Genomic DNA, 26,376 nt, shown 5'->3' with positions numbered 1-26,376 from the left:
AGCAGGAAAAGGATGCTACTAAAGTGTTTCCTTGCAATTCAAGGCATCTTCAGGACATGCTTATGTCTTCACTGCAAAAGCATAATAAGTGATAGCTTCACCTGAGCTTTAAGTTCCAAGGAAGCCACTGTGGGTAGGAAGGCTCTGCATTCATGTGACTTTACTGCTTCTACATGGTAATGTTTCTGTACTCTCTTGTTCAGTGTAGATACTTTGAAATTGAAAAAAATCACTGTAAATTAGTGTAGTTTCACTGATAACAAAAACATCATGATAGAGGTCAGTAGTAACGATCAGGAGTATTGAAGCAGGACCTTTGCACATTGGCGGTGCTTCTTTTCTTACAGATTTTTATATGCTAGTTTTCTAAGACTGTTGTACAAAAAGGCGGTCTGGTACCTGGAAAAAAGGAAGGGATTGGAACCCAGGAGACATCCTTAGATCTGTTACTGGGTCTTGGTGGAATAAGTGGTCCAAATTTCTTTGAGTTCCTGTTGGATGACATGGAGGAGTAAGGTCCCATTAACTCTGTAGTCTGATAGTGCTACTTACCCAATATTTCCTTTGGACTACTTACCCCAAACATACTTTGGAGTAAAATCAAATGTGAAGGCAGAGTAGGAGAGCTATAAGCAGTGTGTAAGTCCGTGCTTCCCTCTTAGAATAAGTGACCTAGGAGGCAGGTGGCATGCAGAGAGGGATCTAACAGCTGTCACATATGCAGTCACCATTCTGTTTCCTTACTTCCCTCTGGCAAAAAGATGAGCTCAGTTACACTGTGGGAAACTGTGAGTCTGGAGTATGTGGGTTGGTACAGCCCTCCATATGCTCAGGAAGTCCTGGACAAATAGCTGGTTATTTTTCTTGTTGGTCTAACAGTTCAGGTCAGTAAAATAAAATGTTTTTAGGGAAATCTGGGTGTATCTTAGCTCAGAGCGACTCAGTACGGTCTCAGCTCTGCTCCTGCAGCTATATTTTACCCCTCAGACAGGGCAGCCTGGGAGGTTGAAGACAGCCTGAGAGAATGGACTATAGTTGCCTTGGAAGCCCAGGTTTTTATTTATTTCAAGCCTTGAGTTAACCTCCTTGGCAAGCTGAAGTGGTCATTACCTTAGTGAGTGATTTATAGGCACTTTCACAGTGCCAGAACAGTCTTAAGGGAGCCGTAGACTAAGTGAAAATCCAATCTGTAAACCTCGGTTTTATCTTTCCTTAAGAATGGAAGGAAGATCCTGTGTTGTGGACTACAGTGGTTCACAGTATGTTGAAATACTGACAGACAGAACTCTTGAGCACATGGAGCATTAGTTGTGTTACACATGACTCATATTTCTCCGTGGGTGTCAAAATAATCTTGTTTTCTTCTCACTTGCACATATTGTGCTTTCCTTCAGCAGTGGAAAACCTCATTCTGTGTACTTGAGTGTCTTCTCCCTCGTTCTCGTGACTCAGCAGGTCATGAGAGCAATTGCCGAGGGTTCGGTATGAAATCCTGGTCTGAAGTGACGCAAGATCTGATTTTGTAGAAGTACACTTGTTCCTGCAGTGCCAATTAGCCAGCCAAAGTCTGAGTTTAAGAATCTCAGTAATCTGTTTAGCATTTCAGATAGCCTTCAGACTTTTAATTACTTCAATATTTATTCAGAGGCCTGGCTCTTAATACATTCTTCCTTAAAATAGTTTTCAAAACAATTTTAGTTAGTTTAGAACTTGGACTTTGTACCTCTTACTGCTGACCTAGAAATATATCTCTTCAGCCTCTCTGCTGTTTGCTTTATTTTGCCGTGTTTTGTGGCTTAACACACCACCTCGGATTTGGGTTACTAGCGCACTTTATTCTCAAACCATGGCAAAGAATACTGGGGAGTAAATAGAGGAGATCATGCCGTTTTGATGCTTCAAGGAAAAACCGATTGTTTGCCTCAGAAAGTACCTTTTTATTGAAAAAACCTATTTTTGTTTTAGGAAGCAGAAGAAGCAGGAGAATTTTTCCTGGCAAGAAATGTTAATGAATCAATGTTATTTTGATTTCGCTTCCGTGTGCTCTTATCATCTCAGTTATAGTTTTCTGCCCTCCTTCCTCATTGGCCATACTCTTCTTACCTGTCAGTTACCTCTCTTCCCTCTCATCTCTTCAATCCTAGCCAAGGAGCTAAAAAACATCAACCCAGTAACTCCGGAAGTCTTCCAGTTCCTCTTCTCTTTTGAAACTGCAACTAGCACTGTGTCTGTGAGGTTCCTCAGGTTCCTCTGCCTGCATATCATAACCTCTCAATTGCAAGACTCATGTTACACCTGCTTGAAGAGTGAGCTCTCTGAGACATGGGTGTTCTCTTGTGTGATCAGTCCTCATCTGACCCCTGCAAGTTACTAGTATTGCTGGGATCTTCACCCTGAGCAAACAGGAGAAATGTTTCTTGCTGCTTGCCATACTGAAATCCAAATGCCAAATTGTTTGTTAATTAAAAATAACAATCATATCTCTCACTGTTTTGCTGAAAATACTTAAATCTTCTCATAGCTTTTGTGTATTTTGAACCTTGTTGATTTTACTTTCTTGTTGGTATTCTCTGAAAGTCAGTCTATGATTTGAGTTTCTAAGCAGGTGCCATGTTTTTTTCAGTTGATATCCAAACTTGTATGCCTTTTTCTTTTTGCAGTTGCTCACTAATGTTTTACTCACCCAATATTCCCACCTGTTTTTTTGTACAATGTGAAGTATTTCTCCCTGTTTCACACCATACCTTGACAGGACAACTCTGGTTACTTCCTACATGGAATGTTTGGCTTTTGATTTGCTTTATTTGCTGTTTGCAGGCTTTGAGATGCCTAACCTTTCCCCCCCTCCCCTCTGTGTAGATTTTGCAGCCTTTATTCAGACCACTTTACTCTTGATTTCAGTGTGAGTCCAAGTTTAATGAATGTATAACAGCTGCAATATTTATCTAGAGTGTGAGTAGGTTTACAGCCTCTAGATTATCTGCTTTAAGCATATTTGGGGTTCTAGGGAGAGTGACAGCACAGAAAACAGAGATATCCCATACAGCATTAAAGAAGAGCCTGAAGGCTGACACTTGCAATCTGTGTGTTCAGCTTCTTGGGAAGATCCTGTATCTCAAAGCACTCCATCTCTGCACCACTCTGAAATTAAGACTAAGGGACAAGCGAGGTCTCCAAAATCGGCTTTTGTGAATGACATATAAGGAGTGGCATGGACCATTCATATAGTAGTGACTGAACAGTGTTATTTGCGATTTTCAGGAATTTAATTGCTGATTTAGGTTGTTGTCTGTTCAGGGCATGTACTGGGATTTAGCAGTATCTATAAGAATACAGATAGACCTTACTAGAGGGAAAATGGCCTTCCTGATCTCAGGGGTATAAACATGCTATGAACAGTGCTATCCAGGAAGACAGAAAAAGGTTTCTTTGACATTCAAACAGTGCTTTTTTATTATGCCACTCTCAGCCCCTGACAGCCTATTATTGAACCAGAAATATTTCTTTGTTCATAATAAACTTTCTTTCAAATACCAACATGAAAGGTTTGCTGTCACATGTTGCTTCTTACCACCTAATAGCTTTCTTGAGCACAGAAACAGGGGATATGTGGGATTGCTTGAAGAAGCAGCTTCAGTTCTTTCATTGCTAATGAGTTTTCTTCTTCCTCAGGGAGAAAGAGGCTTGCCAGGACTACAGGGTGTGATTGGGTTTCCTGGAATGCAAGGACCTGAAGGTCCCCCTGGGCCACCAGGGCTTAAGGTAAGAACTTAAGCTTTAATATGTAAACCACTCATATTTTCTTAAATTGTTGTCCCTAGGAATGACAAAGCTATCTCTTTCCATTTCAGGGTGATACTGGAGAACCAGGACTGCCAGGAACAAAGGGAACAAGAGTGAGTTCTAACTTACTTTTTTGCAATTCTGATGTATATGGGTTTATAAGTTTTTAACTCTCCATGCTAGCCTTCAAGCATAACATGGGGTTAGCCTTTTTTTTTTTTAGTTAATCTATTACATCCCCTTGTGCTGCTTAATAAATTCAAAATTATTTGAAGTTCTTTCTGCATTGGGCAATCAGTGCCTTTGTCCATTTGCATTTTCACCTAGTACTTACCACTGCATCAACAGCACTGGTTTTAAAACGCCTTTGATATCATTCTGACATACCAAGAAGCTTTTTTCCAGCTTGAATATGAACCAATCTTATTATATCATGCAAAATTCTCCCTTACTAACCTCCTTGAAGCACTCCAGCAGAGAAGCTGACACACTCATAAGCATATGCCTGTTAAAAGTGTGCACAAGCTGCAGAGCCAAATTAAAGTCAGGGATAAAGAACTCTTGGCTTTGCTAGCAAAGGCTCTGACTGTGCTTGTAATCTTCCTGTTGTCATTTCTGTTTAATGTGGCACTTACTTAACACTTACTTTAGCACTTTCTATTACCAGAGATAGATCTTTTGGGGGTTTTTGTGAAGCACCAAGCTCATTCTAAGCATTTTCATGTTTCATAATACAACGATGAAAGGAGATTCAGAATGACTTGACCAGTAATGATGCATACATTTTCAACTATATCCTCTTGTCCACAGATCTTCAAAATTCCATCTCAATTTTGTTCTCCATTTGCCTGCAGTTGCTGCAGCACATAGAATTTACTGAATCAATTACAGTTTCTGAGCTATTACAGAGGAGGTATTCTGCTAGGTCAAGAAATCCTTATTTCAGTCCATGGTGTTCAAGATACCCTGGAGTATCCTGAGTGTCAAATATAGAATCATTGAATGGGTTGGAAGGGACCTTAAAGATTACTTAGTTCCAACACCCCTGCCATGGGCAGAGACATCTTCCACTAGACCAGGCTGCTCAAAGCGCCATCCAGTCTGGCCTTGAACACTGCCAGGGATGAATCATCCACAGCTTCTCTGGGCAACCTGTTACAGTGCCTCACCAACCTTACAGTGAAGAACTTTTTCCTAATGTAAATTGGCATCTCCTGGCAAATGTGTTTGTGTGCTACAGTGCAAGTAGACTGTATTTCAGCAATTATAGAGCTTTGGAAGATGCAAATACACTATCTGAGCATGGGATTCTGATATATCTTTTCTGCTTCATAACACATATATTAGGAAATACTGCCTGATTAGATAAGTTGGTAGGGTGGAAATGATGTGCCAAGTCAAACTCCTGATTCATTACACTGAAAAGCTATTCAAGGAGAAAGAGTTATCTCAGCCTGGTAGATATTTTCATGATAAGGATGAATTGATACACTTATGTGGAGTGTGAAAGATAGAGAAGCATATTGACAGTGCATTTGCATCTTCTGCTACAAAGAGGTGCGTGCAGTAAATTCCATTTTGGGAGCAATAATTTTGGGAAGACATCATCTCTGCATTCTTTTTTACCTCTACATAAGGCTCTAGTTGAGGGCCTGTTGGAGGAAATCCATATTGCTACTTAAAAATTTAAAGAAATACAAAAAAATTCTTTCAGTTATTGATTGCTAAGGGGCCATCTTTGAGAGGTTTTGAAGGTGAGAGCTATTTTGTCAAGGAAGTTTAAAAGAAATTGCTTCTTGGTTCTTTGACTGTCACCACTGGGGATGTGACCTGGGCTGCAGCTTGTCATTGCTGTTTTGTGGATTTGTCACTTCAGTGTATGTTTTTGTCAATTGCAGGGTCCCCCAGGAGCATCAGGCTTTCCAGGAAACCCTGGCCTTCCCGTACGTATGAAATATATGTGTTTTTACAAAGAGTATCAACGTTTTAGTCATGATGTCTGACCTGGATTATTGCTAATTTTTCTAATTTCTTTAATTTCTTTTCATGTAGGGAATTCCTGGACAAGATGGCCCTCCCGGTCCACCTGGCATTCCAGGATGTAATGGCACAAAGGTGACATTTACATTTTTTTCATATACATGTCATATTTTTATGACATTTACAGCATCTTTGTGTTGAAATAAAACTATTCCTCTAGCATGTGTTCCCTAAACAAAACCAATTTCTTTGTTCCCCTCAGGGTGAAAGAGGTCCAGTAGGTCCCCCAGGTTTACCAGGACTGACTGGGAGCATAGTAAGTAGATTCTTTCATGCTTGATTCACTTGTTTCAGCCTTGATTCTTGAAATGCAAATATAACTATATGAAATGATACAGGTATAAGATGTAAAATACACAGTACTGAAGAAAGTAACATCAAATATGTTTTTTTTCACAGGGACCCCCAGGACCTCCTGGAATGAAGGTACATTTTACTCTGTGTTCATATCCTGCTTCTATCAACAAGAATTACGGTGAACTCTACACCCTCTAGCAGTCTTTACCCAAGGACTGAAAAGTTGTATTGCTGTGTTTCACTTTGTACCTTGTTCTCCAGTCCCACTAGACAAAGACAGTGGGATGATCCCCAGTTAATAACAATTGAACATATGTGTTGTTCCATGCAACATACATACTTAAAAGTGTAAGTATTACATGGATTACACAGCACATATCATTAACTATGTATAAACAGTATGGATGCTACTGAGTTGTGTATAAAAGTTTAGATAGGTTTTATGATTCAAGCATTTGTTTTGAAATTGATGTTTCATTTCTCTAAATGGTTTCAGATAGATAATGTTTGTGGACGAAGGTCATGTAGCCCGTAGTGTCAGAAGCATTTGCATACTACCAGTTTTCATGAAGGAAATAATTAAGCTAACTGACTAGGGATCTGAGTACATTTTGAGAACTGCAGAAATAATTATTAAATGCTCATTAAAATGACCAGATATAATGTGGAATGTAAGGTAAATGTAAGTCTAAATGTAATCGCAGATTTGTAGTTGACATGACTATCTGAAGTTGTGAAGTTTTCTTTCATATGGGAAGAACTGACAGAATATAAACACTAGAGTAATCAAATGTTTCTTCTCTAGGCATGTATGCATAGGTACACAACTCTTGAAATAAAATCACTTATAATACTTTGTTCTTGTTTGAATCATAAACATGGTACAAAAATGCAGGAAAACTGAGATCTTTTTGCTATCAAAAGAAGAGATATCTTGAAGTAGATAAAGATCAGACTATTTTTCTAAAGTGCATTTCTCTTCTGAAGAAAAAAGATGCCATAAGTGGCATTTTTGTCGAAATTAGGTATGAGATCAGAGATGTCAGCCTGAAAAAGAGGTTGTGAGGTTCTCATGTCTCTCAGTAGCCAGTTCAGATGCTCCAGTTGTGTGGGGACATGGTAGTAGTGATAGATTTGGTGTGAAAATCTTCCTGATTACCCATTACAGTGTAGGAAATTAGGATATGAAGGAAGATTTGATACTGGAATATCTTCAGGTAGCTTTAAAGGATATTTGACAATTAAAGTCCTAACTTTTAATATCTTGTGCTGTGTTTCAGCTGAATTAAAAGAAACAAAGTGACCTTATTTATCAGCTTTCCAAATGATTCTGAACCTTGCATAACTCCAACTTTGTTCTCATCTCAGTGTTAATGTTTTGTAATATATTTGAATGGATATTCAAGTATTATTCTTTCTCTTTTCTTATTATAGGGAGATCCAGGTGAAGTGATTGGTCTTTTACCTCCTAGTCTGCTAAAAGGTGATAAAGGCTTTCCTGGCCAACCTGGACTACCTGTAAGTCTGAATGATGTTTGAGTAGTGATGAGCTTCAATTAAAATTATGTCTCATGAAATTACCAAATAAATATCACTTTTTAATTATAGCATGCTAATTTTTCATAGGGCCCACCTGGAGCTCCAGGGTTTCAGGGCACAATGGGGCCACAAGGACCTCCAGGAGAGCCAGTAAGTTTCCTCTCATGGTGATTTGCCCTTTGCTTATCGGAAAGTACTACAAAGTGTGAATAGCCAGTGTTTGTTGGAATTTGGGAAAGATAACCTGTGGTTTCAGGCTTCTTGTTTAGCCTCCTGCACTCCCACCATGGCAAGAATGACTAGGTAACATAGGGTTTCAGTAGCAACAGCTCCTACAGTTATCTTCTTTCAGGCTGGGAGGGTATTTTTGTGGTTGTAATTGTTATTCCTCCCCTCTTCCCTCAATTTATAGAAAATAAACCACAAACCTAGCAGCTAGATCTAAATGAAAATGTTTGCTGAGGTTGTTCTTATGGGCAGAAGCAGTAAGTAGGGCTGTGGAAAGCAGGATATCAGCTGTCTGTTGTTACGGTAATTGCCAAATGCTCAACGCATTTCAGCTATTTGGCATTTTGACGGGTCTAACAGATAACCTGATACCTTCTTTTCCTATCGTGGATGCAGGTAGCACTAGCACAGGTCAGTTATTTGCATCTGGTAAAAGTCCACCCAGTGTTTCTGGCTGTTAAAGGAAGCTGTGTGAGATTTCTTACCATTCTGAAGAAAACTGAAAGTGATGTAAAGGAAAGAAATAGTACAATTTAGTCAACATTTCCACTTGCTGATGTGAAAAAGAACAATTTTAATGAAAGAAAAGTGAGGACTAATATTTCTCATGCAAAATTACAAAAAAAAAAAACCTAAAAAGTTATTTTACAGTGCATTACAATAGACTTTTTTTTATTACCTCTTGTGTAGATGTAGGTCCAAGGCTCTTAACTGCAAAACAAGGTCTGATGAGATATCTTAGACAGAGTCTGTTTGGTTTTATTATTTATTCTAAGTTGTGTGTTATGTACAGCAGCACAAAATGACTTTGCATCTTGGTTTAATGGAAAGATTTGCATTTTTGCTGTATTGATAGAATAAGTCATTATATGTATATGTATATGTACTATATACATATACATATATGTGGTAAAATGTACTGTCTTGTAGGGTCCCCCAGGGCCACCAGGATTACCAGGCGAGAAGGTAAGCCTCTTCTTACTGTAAAAGAACATTAAGTCTCTTTGTTTATTTGGCACACTGGATCCCCCAAAATCTGGAAAATTAATGGTCCTGAAAGAGTGGAGCTTTTACATTTTGGGATTTATTTTTACATCTTAATGGGCATCACAAAGTTAGATTTCTAACATATCTTTCAAATGTGTTTAGATGTGTTGTCGCACTTGATCAAATTGGTAGTAATCACAACAATATTTTGTGATTATTTGAACTCATCTAAAAATTTTTACTAAAATATTGAAAAAATGTGTGTAATTTCTATTTTCAGGGCTATATGGGCTTGGGCTTTCAGGGTCCTAAAGGTGAAAAGGTAAGTCTCTTGAAAACTTCTAGAGAACAACTGTCAGAAATATTCTTGATACTTTGTTTCAATTAAATAAACTGTTGGAATCAGTCAGTGGAGAAAATCAACACTGTCATTTCTGGAAGACTTGAGTAAATCTGTAATTTACACCTAAATGAATAAAAGTTGTGAACAGTTACAGACTTTTTTCATTAATAAGTTATACTTGATATTATTTTTGATCATTAGCCTGTTTTCCAGCTGTGACTAGTACCAACTACTCAATTTTGCAGTAGGCAGATCTGGAAACCTTTATATATTCTAATCTCCTTCCTCCTAAAGGAGCAGTAAAAAACTTTTGTACTCTTACAGTAATTTGTTCTTCCTGATATTCAGTATTTGTCAATCTTCACCTTAATAGAAGATTCAGAGATCTATTTTTCAGGGCAGTTTCTGTCACCCATTGTACAGCTGTGTCTCCTATAACTATGTTTGTAACCCTTTTTGTGACTGATTTTGCTGAAATAAGAATTTTTCAAAACCCCTGTTTGGCTAGATTTATTACAGCAAGTAGTAGTTCTCTTTAATGTTTCTGGTCTTAATAATGTTTATTCTCAGTGTCAGTATTGTTTTTAATGGGCTATCCTGAATTTGGTGTTGACAGGGAGAACAAGGAGTAAGAGGCCCACCGGGCCCACCAGGACCAGCACCACATATGAAAGAAAAAGGGAGTGAAATCATAAGGGGAGAAAAGGTGAGACCTTAAATGATCAATGTTGTTGAACCCTTCACTAAGATATGATCAATAGGAATTAGCAAACAAAACAAGAAGAAGAATATAAATATACTAAATCATCTACAACCAATTTTTCAAAAATGTCTCTCTGGTTTATTTAGTTTATTTCATGGACAAATTTGAATTGTACTTCTGGAAATTTATCTAAAAAAATATATCATAAATGTATAAATAATTGCATAAATAAGTTATACATACAGAAGAGGACTTCCTGAGGGAGTAGGATTGATAAGCGTAGTCCTGTGAACACCAAATAGTCTAAAAATTTGAATGAAGTAGCTTAGACTGGACTTTTCATGTACAGAATCACATTCATGAAATCGGAGTGGTTATGAATTTCTCAAATTATTGAATCAGTCAGTCTAAACAATGTGTGCTGGTTTAATGAATGAGCTTGGTAGATTCACATTTTGTGTTTCAGTTCTTTTACATTTTACTATTAGGCATAATTGTTGAAAATTGGAACAGGGTTAAATGTGCTTTTGATGGCATGAAGAATTAAATTATATACAACCTAAAGGAATAATGGTTGAAGTTTTGCTAACTAATCTACTTTTTTATGATTTCATTAGGGCGATCCAGGTGAAAAGGGTGAACAGGGAGCCCCAGTGAGTATTGTGTATTTTATTTTAATTACCATAAGAATGATGGTGAATCAGATAATTTCCTTAAATGTCATTATAGCTAATTGATAAAACAAAATCTATTTCAGAATTTTACAGTATTTTTAATCTCGTATGTGTGATTTTTTTCCCAGGGATTGCCAGGTTCAGGTTTCAAAGGAGAAAAGGGTGAACCTGGGAAGCCTGGCCCACGTGTAAGTACGCTCAACTTTGTTTGTAAGTATAGTCATTGTATTGTTTCCATAAGCTAATTAAACTTAATAACCATTAGCAAAACAGCAAATTTCATCTATTTCAAACAAGCAAGTTTTGCTGTAGGAGAGGTGTACAAGTCAGGGTAGTGGTAACACAAAGGAATATTAGAATGTAATATGCTTTCAGATAACTGAAGACACCTAACAGTAGCATGCAATGCTGGAGGCAAAGACAAGACACCCTTTCATCCCAAATAAAGCAAGATTAAGTAATTCCAGAACAGAGAAAAGCAAAGAAAAGCAGATCACTCTCTAGGAATGTTTTTTAGCTAAATGGAATATTTGGAATTTATTTCAAATAGTCTTGCAAGCAGTGTACAAAACAAGCCTGTTTAGCCTAAAGGTACCATTTCTTACAAAGAAGATGAATGGAGCAAAACATTCAGATGACAGAAATACATTTGGTTGCTCGTTTCTAGCCTGATTGTAGATGCTTGATGAGGCCATAAAGTCTGTTACATTTGCCTAGTCTGACCTATGTCATAGTCTCATCTATACAACTTCTGCATGAGCTATGCTATATCTTTTGGAGCTGAGTTGGTAGCAAAAACATATATTTTCTACGTGCAAATATATCAAAAGTGTTGTTTATCAAATGGTGGGTCATCATAAAATATTAGGGAAAGACGTAGCGAAAAAATCTCCCTCTACTGTACTTCAAGGTCAAATGTTCTGTCAGCCTTTCAGTAAGTATATGTGATGGCATGTTGACCTAGAATTTGTCGAGGAAACCAGACCATCTTTGAATTGTTCAAAAATATAACTTTCCATTTCTTAAGAGTACCCTGAACAAAGTTTCTAAGATATGTTATATATAAATGTTGCTATTCAAGGAAATTATAGCTACTTCTGAAATCAAGACTTGAAAGATGAACAAATGTCAAGATCTGATATTCTAGTTTTATGGAATTAAACCATATGATTAATTCCAATCACAGTGTACATTTGAAAACTCTCCTGACTTTACAGATCATATTTTTAATTCATCATTAAGAATTACTCATAACCTTTCTTTAAAAATACCATAGCTGCACACTTTGGTTTTGGTGGACTTGTTGCATCATTTTTATCCTTCAGTTGCGTTGGTTTGGGTTGAATTTTTTGGCCTAAACTGATGGGATTATTTTTTAGACTGAATTGCATGCACTGTTACTTTGTGTATTAGCTGTATATGTTTTCTTGGGTTTAGGGGACCTATTCATAATGCTTATGATACACCTACAATCTAAGCACTGTGACACCAACTAAAAGCTATGCTCCAGTGGGTTACGCAACAAGCCTAGATGCCAGTCTCTTCATAGTCTGTAGGAAGAGGAAGGGAATACTGAAAAGTGGGTTAGCCCATATAGGTAATTTATGTACCTGAAGATTACCTCAAAGGCATCTAATCCTCTCTATAGACTAACATGGTGGTCTAATAGTGGGTCATTTTGCTCTGGAGGAGGGAACCTCGGATTCTAGGTTATAGTCCACCTTGTGATTTGAAACTATAGCTTTCAATTTAAAGGAAGTGTCTTGTAACCACTAGATTACCATTTGACCTGATACGAGGCCACTCTTTAATCCTTCTGCTGAAACTGAGCCACTAAATGTCTATGAATAAAGATTTTATGAGGCTGGAAAGTATAGAAAGGGATTGCTATGAAGGGAAAGGTCTATGTATCTAGTTCTGTTTTCCTTTGCTGTTGATATATTTTGTATTGAAGCCTCTTTAACTGGGAAATCCCATATTACTCCTGGATCTGGGCACAGATTTGCACGACATTGTTTGATTCTGCAGCTTTTAGGATGTTAAATAACATAAGCGTTGGGCAGTCAAAATTTACTTGCTTTGTACCCAGAGCACTGTTAGCTGTGTTAGCATGCTTCCATTAATGCATTACAATAGTGATTGTTTTGCTCTAGTGTTGCCCTTACTCTGTTTAGAAGTTGCATGTCTGTGGCCATCTGTTTAAGCAGAATGTAATTTGGTGTTTTACAGGGCAAGCCTGGAAAAGATGGTGAACCAGGACCAAAAGGAGAAGCTGTATGTATTTTACTGAATTTCCAGTACTGTTTCTTATATTGAAAACAAAGAACTGTCTATGTATTATAAATGGTTCAAATTTTCTAGCCTTCCAAATTGTTTACTTAAATTTGTTGTCTTTGGTGAATTACTGACTGGTTTGAAAATTTTAAACTTTCATGCTGCCAAGGCTAAGATGCAACTGTATTTGTCTTTTCTGGTTTTGCTGTCTTCCACACACAGGGTTTGCCTGGTGGGTTTGGGATTCCAGGACGACCTGGAGAACCTGGTACAAAGGTGCGTACTAGCAGCCTTTGCTTCCCGTAACGTAGAATGAGGAGTTAAGAGATTGTATGGTGTGTTCATAGTTGTGCATTAAAGCAATGAATGCACATAAAGCAACGTTAAATGAATGTTACTAGGTCATGAAGTCATCACTCGGAGACTAGGAAAAATCAAAATTGGGATAGCTTAGGTATGCCTGGTTTAGATCTCTTATATGAATTGACTAATGCAGGCTTTATTTTCACAAGCTCTTTGCCCAGTCAGCATATGTGCAAATGTACTTTCCTAAATAGTCCAGTTTCTCTTTACATAATGTGAAGTAGTACAGACCCACAAACTATTACTGCTTATGATAATAGTCCAGGTACTTATCACTTGAAAGTTGTATGATTCTGTATCAAACTGTTGATTTGCTAAGGAAATCCTGTTTTATGAGAAACAAAATATGATCTGGTTTTAAAATGTAAATTAATCTTTGATTTAGGGTGACAAAGGTGAACGAGGTTTTCCAGGACCTCCAGGAAGAGTAAGTAAAATAAATTCTTGTTTTACTTTAATCTTAAATGAAAACAGAAATTTTGTGAAAGTCAAAGTGCTCAAGCAGTGGGGAAAGCGACTGTGCATGTTCTGGTCTCATTCTATTCGGTCATGCCCTCATTTTTTTTTAATGGAAACAAAGGTAGGATATATTTCTTTTAATTACATTTGAAATTTGGGAAAGGAGCTGTCAAAGACTATGAATTTCAAATGTTTTGGACTAAGAAAAAGGTAGGCACTGTTAATCAATACAAAGTATCCAAAAGAGAGTTCAAAAGAGTAAGTCTGTCAGCTTTGCAGCCTATAATTTATTTAACAATTCAAATAAAAATTTAGATTACTCAACAACTATCATTGTCAACAATTATTAGTCAATCATTAGTCAACAGTCATTGATGGTGCTGCTTCCCCAACATGGGGAGGAGATTCCCAATATCTACTAATTTTACATGAAAAATTGCACATGGTTCCTGACTATTTTGTTGTAAATTTTAGTTTCCTGTATGTCAAGGTTAGATCAATGTTAGGAGAAATTGCCAGAACAGAATATTTTAAAAGTAAAGGTAATACAAACCTAATGGTTGGTGCTTAGACCATGCTGATGTTTCTTAGCATCAGTTTTGTTCAGAGAGGTACTATAAAGCTCTCCAGTTAACCCTACTACTAATATGAAGGCATTTTGTTAGACTAGGAAACATTTATTTTGCCTGGTAATTCCTCAGCAGCTACAACGTCATCACAGCAACTGTTATGTGTTGCTGAAATCGAAAAGTATCACCAAAACAGCTCAAAATTGTCTATTACAAAACAAATTGGCCTCTGTACCATTTTATACTAATACGGGGGGACACAAACAAGATCACAGTTGTATGTTTCTAATGTCCTACTCTTTATCCTATGATTCAGGTTATAGACGGTGGACCAGTAGATACCTTTGGTGAAAAAGGAGAGCCTGGAGCCTCAGGTTTGCCTGGACTGAAAGGCCAGAAAGGTGAAAAAGGTATGTATTTTGTCTTGTCTCTTTGATTGATTTATACTTTTAGTTTTCCTATTAAAGAAAATTAAAATTGCATTATCTGTCTGTGAGCTCGGGAGCTCTGTATGACAGTGAAATGTTCCAGTTATTTAAATGCATTCAGGTAATTACATTTTGTTCTAGTTTGTAGGACTTTTCTTCTCATCATAAATAAGACTGCCTTGCAGTTAATAGATTGGAAAAGGATAAAATGGGATCTATCTTTATGGCAGTTAATCTAGTGAAATTATTTAAGAAAGATAGAAATCAACAGAAGCATAACGAGAATAATAATGAAGATTACTTAGAATCACAGAATGATAGGGGTTGGAAGGGAACTTTACAGATCATCTAGTCCAACCCCCCTGCAGAAGCAGGTTCACCTAGATCAGGTCATGTAGTAACATGTCCAGGCAGGTCTTGAAGACCTCCAAGGAAGGAGACTCCACAACCCCTCTGGGCAGCCTGTGCCAGGGCTCCCTCACCTCAACAGTGACATAGTTTTTTCTTATGTTTAAGTGGAACTTCTTTTGTTCCAGCTTCATCCCATTACCCCTTGTGCTGTTGCTAGCTACTACAGAAAAGAGGGATGTCCCAGCCTCCTGACACTCACCCTTTAGATATTTATAAATGTTAATAAGATCACCCCTCAGTCTCCTCTTCTCCAGACTAAACAGCCCCAGTTCCCGCAGCCTTTCCTCGTATGAAAGATGTTCCATTCTCCTGATCATCTTGGTGGCCCTGTGCTGGACTCTCTCCAGCACTACCCTGTCCCTCTTGAGCTGAGGAGCAGATAATCTTGAGACTCCTTTAAAATAAAAATCAAAAGCTAAATATTCTTAAAATTGGCTTGCATAATTTACAGAACTCTTCAGTAAAGAGAGAAAATCAAACGTTATCCTTTCCATTTTGCCCATTACAAGCCTTACCCTATTGAAGGAGGTTGAGTGGAGAAGAGGGCACACTGCAGGGCCTTTTCCCTAAGCGTGTTGTTTGCAGATATCTATAGATTATTTAACTTAACCTTTGATTCAGGGCATACTAGCTTGTAGTGTGTACTCAAATAGTATATGCTAAAAGTTCACTGATGCTGGCTTTGCTGACTTATTGCCTAACTGAAAAACTCTCTTTCTATAGGTTTCCCTGGTATACAAGGAATTCCCGGACCTCCAGGTATGAATTTATGGACACTGATTTTATTCACATTTTTTCCTGTATTCTTCCTGGCTGGGGAGTCCTGAGAGATGTACTGCTTAGCTGATGGCAGTTACTGCCTGACTGATAGAACATCCAGGCAGTGGCCTCTCCAGAGATCTAATCGCCCCCTAGACCCTTCCTGTAGATTGCTTTTCTCATATCTCTGATGTGATCCAGCCCTGCTCTTTGTGCAGAGCCCTGATAACTTTCTTCTTAAATTGAAGAACTAGCATGCACAGATCGTCAGAGAGCCCAGAGAGTACGGTTCCATTGGGCAAGAAGAGTCATAAAATGTGAATGTGCATATGTGCATATGTGCCATGTATGTATAATCATATGTAGATAATTTGTTTTGCTCTCACTTCAACTCTTTATGTGTTTGCATAAATACAATTTTTAAAAGGCTTGCAGGGAGAAATAATTATATTTATTAGATCAAAGTAATTCCTGAAGGCTTCCTGCTTTTTTTGACTGTCACTTGATCAGATAAAAGTTATTTCTTTTGACTGCAAATGTTGCCTTTTTCATAGTCTTAACGTCTTCATGTCCATGACAACACTGCTATTATGTGATTGACATGTTTGTGTATTTATGAGTGATATGTAAATATACACGTGTTTGAACTAAACTGCCATATTTGCGTTTTAAAAATCAAGCAAATAATCTGTGGAAACCTCACTCAAGTACATCTTGCAGTGATACAATTATTACCTCCTTTGCCTGCATTTTCTATCTTGACGGAAAAATAAATATGAAAGTGACGTGAACCAAGGTCAGATAATTTCCAGGAAATTTTTCACAATTTAAGGAGGAGGAACTATATGCAGCAGGCTGTAAAAGTCCCTAAAGAATTCTGTGTGATGAGGCAAGAAAAATGGTAGCTCTTAGTCTGTCATTACCCCACAGAAAGTGAGATTTGTGTGACTTTCTTACAATACTGCAGAAGGCTCAAAATGGTTTAGCTATCTAGTCTAGTGATTAGTTGGGAACTGAAATAACTCATTAAAGTATGAAGACCTGTGTGACTATACAAATAGCTAGGAGGAGATTTAAGTAGGCTTGGGTGGTTTTTTTAATTGTTTAATTGTTTCTCTCGATTGGCTGTTGTTATCTACTAGCATTGTTGAATACTTATTTACTGAAGTTCTTAAGCACACCCTTTCTAGGTGTGCTTAAGATTTGATTTATTATGAGATAAGGATGTGTGTAATAGTTTCGAAGTGTAACAGCTGAATTATCTCCTGTGTCACCACCATTTACTACCTAGCAACAGCTGATTCAACTGATTCTCAGAAAGCCACTTTGTACAGCTTGAGTGTTTTTCTAGGGTCCTAACCAAAGTGAGTTACTTTGAGCAGCAGTGAATATATAACCTCAATTCTGTAAAAGTCTCAATAGTAAAAACACAGTCCCTGTTTTATTTTATATTGACATTTCTTCATTTCTCTCCAAAACCTAATGGAAGCTAATATGCTGATAACATTACTGTCTTTTCACTTGTCACTTTTTTCATTTCTGTTTTACTCTGTCCAAAGGTCGACCGCTTCCAGACAGGGTAGGATCACCTGGTGTTCCTGGAGAGAGAGGTGAAAAAGGTGAAAAGGGTTCTCCGGGATTCCCTTTACCTGGACCACCTGGAAGAGATGGTTTTCCAGGTCCCCCAGGGTTGCCTGGCCCACCAGGTCCTCCAGGCAAAACAGGTAGGTAAAACTGCTTTTCACAATGAAGATTCTATAATGCACTTTACATGTACAGAAAAAAAATCATAGAGACAAGATTTTAAAAGCTGTAATCAGAATGCATCTGCATCACGGAAGAAACATATGTGAGTGCTAATGGACCAAGTAAAAGCTGTTCCACGGTGTAGCAATGCATTTGTTTCCTTGCTAGGACAAGGATTCTTTGCTAGATTAAAGTTTTTACAATTTCTTCAAAAGTTCATTGTGGATTGTTAGAATGGTAGAGGTTGGAAGGGACCTTTAGAGATCATCTAGTCCAACCCCCCAACCAATCAATAATCAAATATATTTGATTTGACTTTAATTCCTCGTTGTCCTAATGTGCCAACCTAGAGGTATTTGTATTTTCAATTTAAAAAAAATAACAGATACTAATATTGTTCTTAGCATAAAAGACAGCTGTTCAGTATTACAATTTACAAGTCTGCAGTACCAATCTATGTAACAAATTGGACAAGTGTAAGAACTGCAGACTGAGATATGAGTCTGCCAGAAGTTTTGATTGTAAAGTGAAATTATCTTGCAGGAGAAGGGGCTCAACAGATGTTTTATAGAGGTAAATGAAAACCTAGTAATGATATAACAAAAATACATAATAATGGTAGTAGTAATGGTAACAATATTACACAGTTATGTAGAATTAGGTTCTGATAAAGCATTTTTAAAGAGAAAAATATTTTGGTTTTGCTCTGCAGTGAGGCAATGAAAAATTGCCTATGAAAGTGGTCTATGCTTAATAGCTCCTTAAAACTCATGCTTTAACTCTTTTATTGAAGGAAAACTTTTACTATAGGTTGTACAGGTACTGTAAGTTAAATTGCCCGTTCAACATAAAGAAAGATATCCTCATTACAGTAGTTTAGGTAGTCTAAAACTATTGAAATTCTCTATGGAATTCCTAAACCAAAAATACCTTGTTAAAAAACAATTGAAGATGTCTGGCTGTGACCAATGATGCAGTACAAAATACAGCACCTAGAATATGGACAGAAATAGCTAAATCTTACTTTGCCCTAAAAATTAGAGCAACTTCTGGGTTTTTTAACATGTGTTTATAGTCACTACTTAATTCTGCTCCTTCCCCAGACACTACTTTAGCTTTCTTCAAGTGCTTAATGGGAAACAGTTTGTAATTTGTTTTCATTTAACTGTTGTCTGCTCAACTTCACATTAACATTTTGACTAAATGATGTCATATTGTATTGGGTCAGAACCTGTGACATATCCTCAAACAGAATAAGCACATTTTGTATTCTCATATCAAGTCTGCTAAATTTTCTTATTTGTTACCTATTTCAGGTCCTAACATATGAAGTTCCTTGTTTTCAGTGAGCTTGATCAGTGTGAAGAAGTTAAATATATATTAACAAGCTGCTCTTGAGCTAGGAAGTTTCCTAAAACATTGAAAACAAAAGTCAAAGTACAAAAAAAATCTACTTAAAAAATCTTCTTACTTCAGAATGTCAATATTCTCCATTCTCTTCAGGGTCAAGCCAGCAATTTTTCACCCATAGCACTTTTCTTAGCCAAAACTTGTAATAAAGATAGATTTTATAATAAAGTTGTTGGTAACTTTAGTATGTCAGAGCCTGTCTGTTCTCTGTAATTCTCAGGGTTTCTTAAGCAGTATATATGGAATTGATATACAGATTCCATATAAGTTTCTCAAAGCCAATCAAATAGAAAAGTAAAATGCTATCCTGACTTATCACTCTTCACAGATGCATTCAACTGGGACGTTCATAAACGCAGCCCTATAATGGGAACTTAATAATATTCTTTATTGCATTAACATTGCAGATGGAATTGATCAGTGCCAGCAAGGTGAGCCTGGTGCACCAGGTCGTCCTGGACTTCCAGGAAGAGATGGATTTCCAGGAGAGATGGGAGAGAAAGGTAATGCTATTTTAAAGTGATTGATTTTTACTACTCTGTACCCTGGAGCTTGAGTATGTAAAGAGGCTGAGCAAGTTAAGCTGAATCCAGAGATAGTGTACTTGAAGTTAGTTAAACAAATAATTCATGAGCATAGAAGACAGTTCTCGAGTCTCTGGTGAGTAAAAGAAGGATATTGCATGTTGAGTTGTGTGACACCAACTTCACTTAGCCTGCACATTACTGGAAAGCAATAAAGGATGCTGCAGGGCTGAAGAGGATCTGGGAAGAAAGAAAGGGTTGAGTATAATGCCATTAAGTGTAAATTGAACTGTTGATGGCAATTTAAGATGTGAATTCTGAGGTGAAGAATTAAAGAGAAGCAGATGAGTTGGGAATGAAATGGTTTATGAATCATTGCCATGAGTATAATTGAAGCTAAAATTTTAACACCTATAAATAGGACTGTCAACCATGTGTTTTAGCAGCGTTGACTAAATGGACATATAAAAATGAGCTGCATTCATTTACACGATTGTTGATCCTTCCTGATCTCATTCTGCTCATTGCTTTTCTAAACCTGCAAAATTGCACTGACTCTAGAGGTTCTCTTTTTTCTGCTTTAATCTTTTTCTTCTGTATTCAGTGTATATTTATTTTCTTCTTTTTTGATCATTATTTTGATGATCAACCTGGTCCCTTTTAACTGTTAAATATTATCCCTAAGACTTAAGTCGATTTTCATGACATTCCTTTAAAAATTTTAAAGAATTTGAATATAGTTGAATAGAGAGCTGATAAACTCTCTTTGAAGCATGTAATTAGAAGTAGCACATTTGTTTTTATTCTTTCAACATGAAGTGTATTAAATTGACTTTTGTCCCTTAGTCCACCTACTTGCAGTTGGTTTAAGTCTTTTCATTGTTGTTCATTAGTTTTGTTGGATGTGTTTTTTCAGGTGACAAAGGCGAATCCTGTGCCTTATGTGATAAAGTGGGACCTCCTGGACTTCCAGGACCACAAGGGCCACCTGGTCCAGCAGGTAAAAATTCCTTAGCTAATTGAGAATTCACTACACAGGCCAAACTCTAAAAATGCAGCATTTGTGATAAAATTTATTACTTTTTCTCCCACTAATAGAATTGTTTATGGAATTATGAAAGGAGGATGGAATATTCCTTCTTTCTGGCCTGGTTCCAAATTTCCAATGCAATCAACAAAAATTACCACCAGCCACAGTGGAGAGTCTTTGCAAACTGTGGCCCAAATCTTTTTACAGTAGACTGTTAAAGCAAAAAATACTATGTTGGCAGTGGCTCATAGATATGTTCCCACTCCTGGCATTAAATTTTGTGGCTAAAAGAGCCCAAATATTTTTCTGCTACCACATGAGAGAAGTGCCACATGTAAATGGTGATACTATACCTGATATTTCTTCTAGTGGCTATTAAGAAAAATTAATATAGCTTCGGTAGATCCAAGACTGCAGTGGTTACATGCATGATAGGTCTAAATGGCAAGGTGAATTAATTCCAAAGTCAAATGAATCATCAACTTCTGAGTTTATCAATGTGGACATGTATAGCACATGAATCATAGAATCATTTTCCAATCATTTTAATTGGAAAAGACTTTCAAGGTCAAGTCCAAACACTAACATAACACTGCCAGACAATGTAATGGTTTTATCAGCGTTATGTTGATATAGCTGGGGATGGTATGAGACACTTTGAGAAGGATCACAAAGAATTCACATGCAGTCAGCTATTTGTAAAAGTGTATGGTAAACAGAACTGTATTTTTGTCTCTCTGATAAGGTTTTCCAGGTCAATCAGGCTTCAAGGGTGACAGAGGATTACCTGGACTTGATGGCCTTCCAGGAGTGCCTGTAAGTAATGCCTTGCAAAATGCAGTGTGTCCTATGAGGCATGTGATTGAAAAAACATGTGCACTTGTGATCATTGGTGTGATTGTGTAGTAGTTTAACAACGGACCAACACAGTGATAAGATTAAGGAACTATGCCTAGCAAAATGAACTAGGAAGCAGTGTGGTTGAGCTATGAGAGGAAAAAAGAGCTGTCAGAAATGGGTTATATTTCTGTGTTTGCTCATCATATGAACTCAGCAAGACGTGGCCTTCTGGCTGAGCAAGCTAAGCAAGTAGAGTCGGGTAAAAAGGAGGATTTCACAGAAAACAGATGCAGGTCTATCCTGACCTTTCTCGTGAATGATTCTGATAATTCTGCTGCTGTGCACATGTACATTGAGAGACAGTGCCATCTAGTGTAGTCTAAGCAGTCTAATATTAGCTTGCAATAGACTTGGGCAGTATCTGAATTTTAGGAAACATGTGCAGTATATACCATAAAACATAATTAGTTAGCAGAAAGGCTGAGGAGGTTTAAAAAAATAAAGGAAGGTGGTTGAAGTGGATAATATCCTGATTATGCAATTGCTTGTAAATGATGTTGACACAGTGCAACATGACTCTCAGTGAGTAAGGCCAGATATCAGAAGCAGAATAGCCATGAGGATAACACTGGTCTAAAATATAGCACAAATTACATCCTACGTCAGCACTATACTAACACGACTACATTTCATCTTGTCAGAGTTCACTTGAGTGTCCCTATGTACACTGTGGTATGCTGTCAAGACCTACCTTAGCAGACATATTTCACTAGTATAAGGTGGATTTTGACACCATTCCTTATAGTCCAAGTCCTCAGTCCAAGTAGACTGTGTTTGACAGAGTCTTCCCAGGCTTTTTTTTCCAAAAGCTGTTTTCTCCTTCCAGCTCATCATTTTTAACAACGTAACTCTTCAATGACATTTGTATGCACTAGTTTTAACACACACTGGAGTTTTGCAAGGTACCTGTATCACCAGCACAGAGAGGCAGCTTCAGAGGTTAAGCCAACCCACCTGTATTAATTCCTTACTCAAAGAATCTGTTTCTCTCCCTTGAGTATAAGTAAAGCCTAGATGCCTGAATTCAGTCAATCAAAGTTAGCTAGAATGGAGTCCGTTCTCTGTTTCCGCCTTGGTAAATAAGAAGATATTGCTCAGCAACTGAATTTACCATAATAATAAGGGGATCCAGTGGAGAAAAATAGAGGAGACCCTAATGTATTTAGCTATTTTCTTGTCCAGCATCTGTTGTCAGTACGTGTTTTGCCACACTTTTATTGCCTCCTAAGTTTTGTTAATGTCTTTCATCAGACAAGGACTGATTACTGTTCTGAATGCTTTTAAGTTCGTTTTATTCCAGAAGGCCAGCCAGGTGGTGATCCAGCATATAGGTTAGCTTGCAAAAACTACCATAAAGGCCAGCCTTGCAGGCTCACATTGTTTAGAGCAATTCCAGAACATCAGATTCTGATCCAGAACCCACCAAAGCTAATAGAAAGATTACCTTTAGCCATATCCTGGTTCAAGTTTAAATCGAGGTCACACATCAGCCATAAGCAGAGGACATTGTCCGTGAAGTTTCTGCCTTCCTACCCTAGTGAGTAGCTCTGATTCAGTTGCAATTAGAGAGATTCTTCCTATGAGAAAAGTTCATCTAAATCCCAGGAAATATGTAGGGAAAAAAGTGGAAATCTGGAAATTTTATAGGTATGTGATTAGGTAGATAATTTCTTCCCAGGAGACTTACAAAAGTCTTTTCTCAGCATATGCATAGTGTTCTGACAGTACCAACTGACTGTGACTGTTAATTGTACAAAATCAATGAATTTTAATAGCTAAGGGAAACTTAACATTTATGTCAGCTAATTTGTTTTATATAAGACAAAATGATTTTATAGCCTATATGTTTGATGAATATCATAGTTGATTTAAAAGGTTTTGAAAGAAAGAAAATAATAGATGGGGCTTATATAAGCAGTTTAAACCTGTATATTTGTCTGAGTTTGTCTTTGCATGCTGGAAGTGTGTTACTTTCATGTGTTAGTACTACTTCTGCTGGTACTGTAAATTTTCGTGGAAATGGAGAGATACTTGCATTTGTGTCAGGGGATATAGGTTCCACAGTGTTATGGAATTCAGCATTTAAAAGTTGGGGTCAGCCATTTTAACTCTGAAAATGCCTTTTTTGAAAGCCTCATTTGCCTTGATGCCCATATGGTATAAGTATGCATAACTGAAATGTAGTGGGTAGTCTATTGAAAATTCAGTGTGGTATTTTGGTGTCATGGCCTGCAGTTCTTTTGTATGTGGTGTAAGTTTATGTGCACCATCTAAAATGACATACCTTTGCTATGACAAATGACAAAATAGTCAAGACAAGAAGATTTGCATTAATTCCTTATTCACATTACTGTGTCTTGGAAAATACTCTCATTTGATCTCTTCAGTCAAAAACTTAATAGTTTACTTTGTTTGAGTCTAATCTTTAATTTCTGAAGGTTTGTTTTATTTTGTGTCAGTTGAAGGGTTGGTAGGGCAACTGTTGACATCTGAATGTATTAAATTTTAGGGCCCCCCTGGCACTCCAGGACTTATGGGCAGCCCTGGGGCAAAAGGAGAACCAGGAGATTTTTCTTATGATTCTATCCTGAAAGGTGAAAAGGGAGATCCTGGTTTCCCAGGACAGCCAGGTCTTCCTGGAAGAGAAGGAAGACCAGGAAAAGATGGATTGCCAGGCCTTCAGGGTCCAAAAGGAGCATCGGTACGTGAGTTTCTTTATGTTTATGTATTGCCCTACTGTGTATTTATATTTACATGTTATCCTATACATTCTGTCTTTCAGATCAGATCTTTTCCAATCAGCTCATGCTTTTATGCTCTTTTATGCCCTATACATGGCCTTATTCATTGTTCCACATCTCCTTACCTTGAGTACTTTGTTCTTTCTCAGAGAAAGACTCTAGTTTTCCTGGAACTAGTGAGGAAGATAGTCCTTCAACAGCAGAGTATTTCAGAGATTGATTTTGACCCTTTCTTTTTACATGTCATGCAAATAAGTCATCTGGCTCAGATATATTCAACGTGATGTTACTTTCAGGACCTTCAGAGCAAGGTTACTTCTCCCATAAAGTTGTGAACATGGGCAATAGTTTTATTCCTTTCTTACTTTCTCACAGCCTGATAGTGAGAACTAGTGGGGATGATTCAGCTGATATCTGCAGATGATTGGAGGAGTGCAGTTACCGAAATAGAGATTGTTAAGACAAGATTCAGCTCTGTTCTAGCATACTTCTCTTTTTGGGAAAACTAATGCTTCAAATTCTTCCACTGATAGAGAGTTCAGCTGATATGGATATGAAGCTGACTGTGGAGCTCACTGCTCCCAGATCCACTCCTGGGAACACAGCTTACATGGTGCAGTTAGCTGCATTGTCCACCGGATATATTTCCATGTGCTGTTCCACGTGGGACTCAGTTCCATTTCCATTGAAATTAGGGATAAAAAAAATCACCTTCTTCGTTATTAAATATACTTGTGCTAAATCCAAGTAACAAAGTGTTAAAAGAGAGATGATGACAAGTTTTGTCTTGCCAATCAAGCAAGATGTATCACTTATACTTTCCAAAAATTAGGGTACTGCTGGCTTGAAAGGAGAACGTGGTCCCCCTGGCCAACCTGGATTCCCTGGAGTACGTGGTGAAAGAGGCTTTCCTGGCCTTCCTGGGACAGGTGCTGCAGGGTTACCTGGTGACAAAGGAGACAGAGGCTTTGCTGGAACTCCAGGTTTACCAGGCCTTCCAGGTAATGCTATAGTATGCTTTAAAACATACAAAAAAGTGCCCTTGAAGTGATATTACTTAGAGGGTCACTGGACTTTATGCTTGAAATAAAAATACTTTCTAATTTAAATCAATGTTTGCTTTCAGCAGTATAATTCCACATCTTTGAGGACAGGTTTTTTGAAGAGTTTTTAGGGTAAACAGGGTGGTTTAGGTTCATTCTAGTTTTCCGTGAATCTTCTACAGGAAAACTTCATAACAAAAGGCATGGATGGACTAATGTTGCTGTCTAGGTGAACCTCCCTTGTTTAATATCAAGAGTTCCTGCACTTCATACATCTTTCCATTCACAGGAGCAAAAGGCGAAGCAGGACGAACTGTACCGCTCCCTGGGCCTCCAGGGGCGGATGGTCTTCCTGGGCCACCTGGTTTCCCTGGCCCCCAAGGTACAGTAGCCTGTTGATCTTGGTCTGATGATTATAATGGCTCTGTTCCCATGAAGCTAGCCTTTGTTTTAACATTTGTCTTGTTTTCACTTGTGAAGGTGACAAAGGGAATCCTGGGCTTCCAGGTAGACCTGGCCTGCCAGGAGAAAAAGGTGCTGTTGGGCAACCAGGTATAGGGTTCCCTGGACCTCCAGGACCCAAAGGTAAGGCAAAGTTACCCATCTAACAGGACTGGTATAACTGTAATGTGGATGTAGGCCTGCAGTGTCATCCAGCCACGGCTGAGTGAGATTTGGAAAGTGCAGCTGAAGAACTTCCCTTGTGTAAGTCCATAGGCACCACAATAAGTGTACTTTCAATGCACACTTGCTTTGTGCAGTAATGTGGTGCAGATGCAGACATTGTCAAAGCTATTGCCAGAATAGAAAGTAATAGAGTGCAACATAGAATCACAGCATAATAGAATTGTTTTGACTGGGTTGCTGAGAGATGAAGTAACCTTTCTGAGAGATGAGACACTGTGTATGATTGGTCAAAAAAACCCATGCTGATATAACTGCAATGTTTTTGGACTGGAGTTTAACAGCTTTACTGTGACTTGGTTAGACTATCAGCTTACTTAGCACAAGTTTAGTCTTCACTGCATAGCCATTTTCAGAGTACACACAGAGCTTAAAGTGAGTCTAAATCTTCATAGTCTTGGTTTGGATTTTTGGGAGATACATTTCATAGTGGTGTTACTC

General features: G+C 37.7%; 1 protein-coding gene across 1 annotated transcript in view; it reads left to right on the top strand.

Moving 5' to 3' along the window:
* The window catches only part of COL4A1 (collagen type IV alpha 1 chain), a 125,601-nt gene that overhangs the window by 69,233 nt on the left and 29,992 nt on the right, over positions 1 to 26,376 (top strand). The window contains exons 3-28 of the mRNA XM_061996616.1: positions 3,673 to 3,762; positions 3,852 to 3,896; positions 5,682 to 5,726; positions 5,836 to 5,898; positions 6,026 to 6,079; positions 6,223 to 6,249; positions 7,555 to 7,638; positions 7,747 to 7,809; positions 8,818 to 8,853; positions 9,155 to 9,196; positions 9,834 to 9,923; positions 10,538 to 10,573; positions 10,723 to 10,782; positions 12,824 to 12,868; positions 13,091 to 13,144; positions 13,617 to 13,658; positions 14,576 to 14,669; positions 15,822 to 15,857; positions 17,417 to 17,581; positions 19,421 to 19,516; positions 20,454 to 20,537; positions 21,313 to 21,383; positions 23,977 to 24,168; positions 25,041 to 25,209; positions 25,541 to 25,633; positions 25,732 to 25,836. Of these exons, the coding sequence (XP_061852600.1) occupies positions 3,673 to 3,762; positions 3,852 to 3,896; positions 5,682 to 5,726; positions 5,836 to 5,898; positions 6,026 to 6,079; positions 6,223 to 6,249; positions 7,555 to 7,638; positions 7,747 to 7,809; positions 8,818 to 8,853; positions 9,155 to 9,196; positions 9,834 to 9,923; positions 10,538 to 10,573; positions 10,723 to 10,782; positions 12,824 to 12,868; positions 13,091 to 13,144; positions 13,617 to 13,658; positions 14,576 to 14,669; positions 15,822 to 15,857; positions 17,417 to 17,581; positions 19,421 to 19,516; positions 20,454 to 20,537; positions 21,313 to 21,383; positions 23,977 to 24,168; positions 25,041 to 25,209; positions 25,541 to 25,633; positions 25,732 to 25,836 (1,981 nt within the window). The remainder of the gene's footprint in view (positions 1 to 3,672; positions 3,763 to 3,851; positions 3,897 to 5,681; positions 5,727 to 5,835; positions 5,899 to 6,025; positions 6,080 to 6,222; positions 6,250 to 7,554; positions 7,639 to 7,746; positions 7,810 to 8,817; positions 8,854 to 9,154; positions 9,197 to 9,833; positions 9,924 to 10,537; positions 10,574 to 10,722; positions 10,783 to 12,823; positions 12,869 to 13,090; positions 13,145 to 13,616; positions 13,659 to 14,575; positions 14,670 to 15,821; positions 15,858 to 17,416; positions 17,582 to 19,420; positions 19,517 to 20,453; positions 20,538 to 21,312; positions 21,384 to 23,976; positions 24,169 to 25,040; positions 25,210 to 25,540; positions 25,634 to 25,731; positions 25,837 to 26,376) is intronic.

Source organism: Colius striatus, chromosome 1 (genome assembly GCF_028858725.1).
Source record: "Colius striatus isolate bColStr4 chromosome 1, bColStr4.1.hap1, whole genome shotgun sequence".
Lineage (NCBI taxonomy): Eukaryota > Metazoa > Chordata > Aves > Coliiformes > Coliidae > Colius > Colius striatus.
The sequence above is the reverse complement of the archived record's forward strand: the minus strand, read 5'-3'. Positions and strand labels throughout refer to the sequence as shown.